Source organism: Nannospalax galili, unplaced genomic scaffold, assembly GCF_000622305.1.
Source record: "Nannospalax galili isolate Female #2095 unplaced genomic scaffold, S.galili_v1.0 scaffold938, whole genome shotgun sequence".
NCBI classification, from domain to species: domain Eukaryota; kingdom Metazoa; phylum Chordata; class Mammalia; order Rodentia; family Spalacidae; genus Nannospalax; species Nannospalax galili.
This window is the reverse complement of record NW_008340652.1, coordinates 31,690-40,264: the sequence shown is the minus strand read 5'-3', so window position 1 is coordinate 40,264 and position 8,575 is coordinate 31,690. Positions and strand designations below refer to the sequence as shown.

Here is an 8,575-nt window from a genome sequence, read left to right as displayed (position 1 = left end):
AATAGATGTCACCAGACTTATTTTTAAAAACAATGTTAAATCATGGAAGATTATAAGTTTATTTCCAGAAAAGGTCAAACCCAACTACTGGGTCAGTCGTCTTAGTCCAGCTGACAACAGAAGTACCATACTGAGAAGAGGTTGGATTAAGTGTAACTGAGCACTGAAACTCCCAACATCTCCTTTCCTCTATTCAGCTCTAAACATTAGCAGCAAGGTTCCCACTTTCAGACAGGAAGCTACAAGATTCCTTCCTGAAAAAACAGAATAATTCAATGAAACTCCACAGATACTAAAAACTGGAACTCTCCCAATGAAATGTTGGGTTACTACTCAATACCCGTGAGACTTAACCAGGGTGGACAACCATGGTAGTTTGCCCACATCTGCTGTGATTTTAGTATAGATGGTCCTAGGCAAACTAGGAAAACTATCACACTAGGCATGCAGACAAGCCCACGACTACATATAAAGTCTCCAATCAGTTTTTCCTATTTTCCTCTTAAAAATGAATGGATGGTAAAAAGATTTGAGGAAACATAAACCCTAATAAAAACAAGTAGAAAAAGGAACACAGTGAAAACCTAATAAATGCAATAAGCTGAAAAACATGATATTGCACCATGGAACAGGAGATGCTGAGAAGAGCAAAGAGAACTGGTGCAGAAGGTAGGTGTGGTGGTACATTGCAGCATTTGGGAGGCTAAGACGGGAGAACTGTGAGTTTGATGTCAGCCTAGCTTAGGCAGAGACCTTGTCTCAAACCAAGGGTTCAGCAGTAGAGTGTTTGCCATTCATGTACAAGGCCTTAGGTTAGGAGTCTCTGCTTTAAACAGGCCCACTAAATCCAAATGCAATGTATGCAATGTCAGCCACACTAAAGCACTTCATTGTAGAATTCCAAATTATTCAAACAAAGAAAAAGTCTCAAAAGTGTTAGGAGTGGGAGAAATGTCATATACAAAAGCTGAGAAATCAGAATGACATCAGAACTCTTAAAAGCAACTCCAAACTCTGGTGGGAAAAAGACCTCTGAATCCAAGGGAAAATGATTTCTAAGCTAGAAGTCTAACCAGCATCTCTTCCCTCTTTCTTACTTTTTCAGAAGTGGGGAGCAAATCCAGGACCTCACTCACACTCAGTACACATTACCATGATGCTACATCTGCAGCCTTAAAACCATTTCTAACATGCTGGATTATTGAAATGATTACTTCCCTTACACTTATCAGGAAATTACTAGAACTGCTGCATCAAAAGCAAAGGAATAAATGGAAGAAAACAAAGTGGGCTCTAGGAAATGACTCTAACCTTGGAGAAGCTAACAGGAGTCCCCAGAATGGCAGCTCTGCAAGAACCTGGACGGCAACCAGAGTGGACCAGGTGCAAAGAAAAAACAGCATTCTGGAGCAACGTGTCCAGAGGATTTCTTTTCACTTCTAGAGAAGAATTTTAGGATAGATGAGTGATCATAGCACAAGTAAAGCAGGAGGAGAAACAGATAGATACAAGCAACTCAATGAAGACAAGCAAAAATGTACAAGAAAGGAAAAGTAATCAGCATACCCAATAGGTTGCACAATATCTAACATAATTAACATAATATAGAACAATATGATACCAGAATAACAAAAGCACTAAACATTGAGGTAATAAAAAACTACGAAGTGAGAAAGCCTGGGAGGGAGGGGTGTCTGGCTGTGTATGGGAGAGGGAAAGTGTAATCATCTCTATGAGGAAATGAACAGAAGATGCTCATCAGAACTTGAGAAATAGCGATGTAGGTATTTCATTTAGAAAGTGTGGGGCCAGCCAGGTGTGGTGGAACACGCCTTCAAACTCAGCACTCTGGAGGCAGAGGCAGGCAGATCTCTGTGAAATTGAGGTCAGCCTGGTCTACATAGTGAGAGCCAGGTCAGCAGCTGGGGCTAACAGGAGACCTTATGGGGCTAGTGAGATGGCTTAGCAGGTGAAGGAACTTGCTGCCAAGCATGATGATGACCTGAGTTTGATTCCCAAGGCTCCATGGTCATTGGCACCCTGACTCCCAACACACACACACAAAAAGTAAACTAAATGCCAGGAGCACACCAGTACACCAGTTTTTAAAGTGTTAAAAATGTTTGTCTCTAAGGATATTTGTTAGAACTAAAAAATCTGATTTTAAAGATCACACAAATGTGTTTTTCTTCCTTCTCTTAATGAAGCAAAATAAAATAATAAACTACTATGAAGACTGAAGAAAAGAAAAGCCGAAAGTATTCTGGAAAAGAGAAGTAAAAAAAAGCACAAACTCTAACAGACACGTAAAGGTACAGCAGCTATTAAAACATGGAAAATACAGGAAGAAGCAGAGGATACAGAGACAGACTCAGCGACAGAAGAGTCTACTTTATGATCAAAATCAGCACTGCTAACCAGAAGGGTAAAGATAGCTTAGCTAATAAACAGCTGTGGATCTACTAATGAGCCATCTAAGGGAAGAGGGGAGAAAACTAGACCCCTTCCTTAGCCTCTGCCCTTATCTTCATTTTAGGTCTATCAGACTTAAAGGTTACAGACAAAACTGTGAAAACATAAGACATGGTAGAATTGTTTTATAATCTTGAATTGGGGAAACTCTTTCTTCATAAAACCCACAAATCTTGAAGGATGAGACAATTTTGACCAGTTTCATGAGAATGACAATTTCTGTACAACCAAATAAACACTGAAAATGAAGTCAAAGACAAATCAAGAAAGATTCTTGCCAGGTATGAGAGACCAAACAGAGTTTAACTTTAAAATAAAGGCTTATTATAAAGCATTAAGAAAAACATTAGTAACACAATTATAAAATGGGTAAGGGTTTCAAATTGACCATTCATAGAGTAACAGCCCCATATAGGTTATTATAAACACATATGTGCAAATTTATAGTGCAAAAAGCACTTCAAGGCCTGCAACCAACCAAGCATCTACCCCTAAAAGTCTATTGACAGTGATGGGAAAAAGTCACTAATGACCTACATGAAAATCACAGAATAAAAACTCTGTAAGAAACTCATCTTAAAATGAGGTGGAAATAAGTTTTTATTTTATTTTTTTTATATTTTATTTTATTATTTTTATTTTATGTGTATGAAGTGTATTGCCTGCATGTATGTGAGTGCACTCATGTAGTGCAATGCCATGGAGGTCAGAAGAGGGCTTTGGATTCCCCTGGAACTGGAGTAAAGGACGGTTCATAGCTGCCATGTGGGTGCTGGGAATTGAACCTGGGTCCTCCACAAGAGCAGTCAGTGCTCCTAAACCTCTGAGCCATCTCTCCAGCCCCGGAAATAAGTTTTTAACAAAGACTAAAAACCTAACCAAAGTATTAAAAGTGGTTGCTACTGACAAGGTGAGTAATATTATTTCCAGATTCTCTACGGTTAAGAGTACACAGTAAGTTTTAAATTGGAGGCTATGACTGTTAGTCTCCTCATCCTGACTTTCAGACTTACCAGGAATAATGAAAACAAGCAGCTTTGGTCTGCTGACACTTGGCTCATCTAAGAGGTTAGTCCAGGGCCCACATTTCACAACCTGGGTTTCAACTCCACCACACATAATGAATTCCTCATGCACAGGGATTTCTTCCTGGATTTCTGAGTCCATTTCTAAATAAAAGGAAAACAAAACAAAATAGAAACAAAACCCAATGTAGAGAGTCAGCATTGCAAGTGTGGCAGTGCACCCCTATAGTCCCAGAGATGGAGGTGGGGACTCAAGGCCAGCCTTGGCTACAGAGTGAGTTTGGGGCCAAGGTGGATTACATGAGACCCTGAATCAATCCCCTCCCACCCCCACAAAAGGCAGTATAATATAAATCTCAAGCTGAAGAGAACATTAAAGAATAAAAATGGGAAATTTCAAAATACAAAGGAGGGAAGGCCACAAGGCCTGTCAAAGATAACAAGACTATTCCGCTATACTGCAGCGTAGGATTGAAAAGCAAATTGAAGCAATCCAGATGGGGGTTACTGAGAAACACACAGTCACATCCTAGTGAAAGACCACAGGGAAGCATGAACCCAAACCAGATTCCCCCTCCCCCTGCTCCTGTCTCCCGTTTGAAGCGACGATGTCCACAGGTAACTTCTACTTTCCCTTTTCTGGAATTCTCTGATAAGTCTATGCTTCACCACTGAGACAGACCCCTCTACCTTCACCTCATGAAAGTTGGTGAATAAGTGCAGAATTCTGGCTTTTTCTCTCCCGAGAGACAGAAGGCCAGTGAGCTCCTTAATGCTGATTCTATTAATCCTCTCCTCTCCAAATTCTGTAAGCACACTATTCGTGTTATGGAAGCACTACAGTATATTAAATTACAAAAGAGGAGGCAGAAAAAACCCTAAGACCAGAGACAGCATGATGCACAATGTTTTGAATAATCTATATATGTGCAAAGATGCAAGCCCAAGTTATTTAAGTAACTCCTCCATCTCGGCCTCTGCCCTCCTTGTCTATGAGCAGCACTGGGTCTCAAAACTTCAGGTCTGTCCTCCTCTTCAACTGCATTCTAAGTTCAAAGTTCTTCTAAGTTCAAAGTTCTATGTTCCAAGTCCTTCAGAGTGAAGACTCTGGCTCTCTAGGCTGTCTTGTCCTTTCCCTAGTGCCCTCATTCTTTTCTGCTCCTGTCACTTTGTTCATAATTTTATTTCCCACCCACTTCCAGCATGTTTTTTCTTTAGGGGCCAGTGATCAATTCATGGCCTTTTATCTCCAAATACTTCTCTGTCCTCACTGCATTCAGAACTCTGATCCTGGCCTATCAAACATTTATTTCTCTTTTGCCAGCTGAGGTGGTATTATGCTCCTCGTGAAGTGGGCGGGAGACTGCGGCACTAGGCAAGTTTTCCTAAAGGTTTCTCCCAAGCCTGAATTTCTTTCCCTTTCGGCTCCTCAGGCCATGAAACTCCCCTACCACAGTGGCTTTCCAACTAGAGAGGACTTTGCTCCCAGAAGATATGTAGTAATATCTGGAGCTAATTTTCACTGACAGAACTGAGAAGAACTACTGACACAGAGCAATTAGAGGCCACAAATGCTGCTCAACATCCACAATAAATTATTCAGCCCAGAAGGTGCAGCTAGCTCTCCTCGGACAGCACTGGCAGCTCTGGAGTACTACTCCAAGTGGCTGGTCCCAGTCCCTCATCTGAGGCCTCAGGCACACACATTCTAGATAGCCAGTACGCTTGACTTTTGTCTTCTACAGCAGCCCAGAACTACCTGCCCCAAGTTGTGCACAGCAGTGCTCCAGGATGCCGCAGAGGGGGTCCTTTATCTTCCAATTTCTGTAGCTTTTACTGTAATGCTCTAGTTCTCTCTGGACTTACCTACCAGCCTCAACTTACCTATGCCCATACCACATGCTCCAGGCCCAGACCTGCAACAGTGTCCTGCCTCTGTGCACACCCTCCTAGCATTCTCTGCTCACCAGAGACCACAATGACTGGACACCAGCTTTGGCTTAGGCAACCGAGCATTATCTCTCTGCCATGTATTGGTAATAAACCAATGTGATGAGATCTGAACCCTCAGTTCTGTCCTTCCTTAGGCAGGTTCCTTCAGCTCTAGGGTAACTTTTAGAGTTCTCTTTACACAGTAACTTTCTAGCTTCTTTCCTATCATAACTTAGTAATGCTTTGTTATACTCACCACTTGTTTCTGCATGGCTCTGACTCCTGGTTTGATTCAGACTCACATATCCCTTATGAGACTATGCAAAGTGTTCTCTATAAATCTTTCCCACCTTAGACTCACCTCAAATTTTACTTCCTACATGAAGCCCTCCTTGAGCACCCCAGGTAAAGGAAGGCTCTTCTCTTCACAGCACTGGTCTTCACTTTTTTTTCCCCCTTCTTTTTTTGGTATGGTGTGTGTTTGATCTATGTATAGGTGCACATGTATGTGAGTGTGTGTGCCTGTGTACATGTATGTAGAGGCTAGAGTAGGACATTCTGTGTCTTCCTTGACTGCTTTCTGCCTTATTCCCTGGAGGCAGTCTGTCACTGAACCTGAAGCTCAGTCTTTGCTAGGTTGGCTGACAGTAAGTCCCACTGATGCCCTTGCCTCCACCCTCAGTGTGAGGGTTACAGGCACTTCTGGCCAGGCTGACTTTTCTGTAGGTGCTAGGGATTTGATCTCAGGTCGTCATGCTTGCATAGCAAGTACTCTTGCCTGCTGAGACATTTCCACAGTCCCCTGTCTTTACCAGAGGATACTGGTAAGGTAGTCAGCCAAGATTTACCTGGTAAAACTTGTCATTCATGTCATGCCACTCTCCTACAGAGCCAAAGTTAAGAAATTTAGTGCAAGTACACACTGTCTTTCCCCAGACTGGCCATCTTAACTAAGGCAAATGCAATGGTGATTATGATGCAGAGAAATTCCACACATTTGGAAACCCATCTGGCAGCATGGGTCAGCACTTATAAAAGGCAAACACTCTGACTTATTTTGAGGAACTGATTCTAAAACAAACAACCTCACAAAAATATTTCCAAAAGATGGATGCATGGAATGCTGTTTATAACAGTGAAAGCTGAAGAGCCCAAATCATTAATGGAGGAAAAGTTAAGCAATTGTGATAAAGCATTATACAGGCACTAAATTTATACAATGACTCAATATTAGGGAATGATAAGACAAACTGAAGTTCACCATTATGATCAAATATCCGGTTCCATCAAGACTGCTTTGCTAAGTTGATTATAGTTTCTCAGTTTTCTTCCTAACGCTTCTGATTTCACCGCTCCAGTCTTTTGATCTATTGTTCTTTCCATTCTCTTTGGTTTTATTACTTTACTGTTCAGTGAATTTAGGCAGGAAGAAGAAATAAACATAAATATTAAAACTTTCATGTTTAACCAAAGGTCTTAAATTTATGTTTCTTAATAAGAATGCTTAGAAAAATGCAAAACCTTTAAAAAGTGGGAACCACTCTTGATTCAAAATGTTGCCTATATAAATAAAAGTATCACTCACCTTTTCATAGAGATGGATCTTAATAAATGTCACTGTAACCCTGTCTCCAAAACTACCACAAAACACAATACCTTTGTGAAGGTTGCCTGACATTTATAATGTGTTAGAAATAAAATTAGATGGAGCTTTGGACACAATATTAAATTACAGTCCTGACTGTGAAGATGCTGGCCACACTCAACACTTTCACCAGAGGGAAATTCAAAGTTATTAAACACATTTGACTCAGAAGTACTTAATTCCAAGTAAATGACCCCTTGGGATTTGATTAATCTCAAAATTTATGAGAATTCAAATAGGTATGGGATTCAAGCAGTCTATAAACATTGGAAAACAAAAGGAATAACTGCAATTCTAAACCGCTTCAAGTAAAACAGGACTGAGAAAGATGGAGCTAACAAGAATTTCTAAAGCATCTTTTATTTCCTTTCACCCATATTTCTGACTTTTAAAGCAATGAAGGAAGAAAATTTTACCTGAGAATTCAAGGTAATTCAGTTCTGCAAGAGTCAAATTATCAGTGAAGAATGGATTGCAATTATATTCTGTTTCAGAGTGATATCTCCACCTTCAGCCTCAGCCTCAGCGATAAGCAATCCTGAATGAAATCAGTTTGATAGGTATTAAGAGTCAGGCTGGGCCCTCTGCTTCCCTGGGTCTGCACGAACCTCAGGCCTCTCTCAGGGGTAAGTCGATTGCGCCCACCATGCCTTGACTCCCCCAGCCTCATTCACCCTCCCATCTCCCCCTCCCATCTCTCCTCCTAGCCTGGGTCCTGTCCCATTCCTTGTCTTGGCACCCCAGACACCAGGGGAACCACCACTGCTTCCAGATCCTTTGCATCTAGACCAACCCTGTTCCTTCTTGGTCCCCAGGAGCACTCTGGGCCTGGTCCCGCCCTCACCTCCCTCTGCTTCCCTGGGCTGCACAACCCACCAGCCTCTTTCCTGGATGCAGGGGCTGACCTTTCTGCTTCCTGATCCTTTGTATCCAGACCAATCCAGTTCCTCAGCGTAGTCCCCAGGAGCCCTTGAGGCCTCTTCCCACCCTCATCTCCCTTTGCATCTCTGGGTGGCAGGGCCACCAGCTGCCCTAGATCAGCATCTTTCCTGGGCCCTGCTCCCAGGCCGGTCCAACCCCCAAATTCCTGAGGCCAAAATCTTTCCTGGAGGGATCCAGGCCTTAGGAGAAAGCCTGAGAGCATCTGATCCTCATCTGACTTGGGCCTCTGTGGGAACTCCTGAAAACAAAAGCAATCCGGCTACTCCAGTATAAAATCACCAGCTTTTCATGCCCAAAAAGTAAACCACAAGGACATATAAAGTTTACAAAAAGGAAGCAGACTTAAACTTGAAGGCTTGAGTTTCACACAAGAATCAGAAACTACAAAAGAAATTTGCATGTCAAAATCACAGAGAAAAAATAATAACATGAAAAAACAAAATAACATATCCCCACGAAATACCAATAGTCCTCTAGAGAAGTACAATGAGACCCCCATAGAGATAATGCAGGACATGGAACTCAAAAGAACAATTATAAACATGATAAAACATTTCAG

At 41.8% G+C, this 8,575-nt stretch overlaps 1 protein-coding gene across 4 annotated transcripts in view; it reads right to left on the bottom strand.

Annotated features, from left to right (window-relative positions):
• The window catches only part of Ldah (lipid droplet associated hydrolase), a 107,072-nt gene that overhangs the window by 85,859 nt on the left and 12,638 nt on the right, over window positions 1–8,575 (bottom strand). For 2 of the 4 annotated variants that reach the window (XR_003849925.1, XM_008835743.3), the window contains exons 2-3: window positions 7,491–7,612; window positions 3,486–3,641 (exon numbers count right to left, since the gene is read on the bottom strand). The exons of 1 other annotated variant lie outside the window; for it this stretch is intronic. Coding sequence is in view for 2 of the 3 variants with exons in the window: in XM_008835743.3 (XP_008833965.1) it covers window positions 3,486–3,639 (154 nt within the window). In the remaining variant the exon portion in view is untranslated. The remainder of the gene's footprint in view (window positions 1–3,485; window positions 3,642–7,490; window positions 7,613–8,575) is intronic. One more of the 4 variants, XM_008835745.2, reaches the window with a different exon arrangement.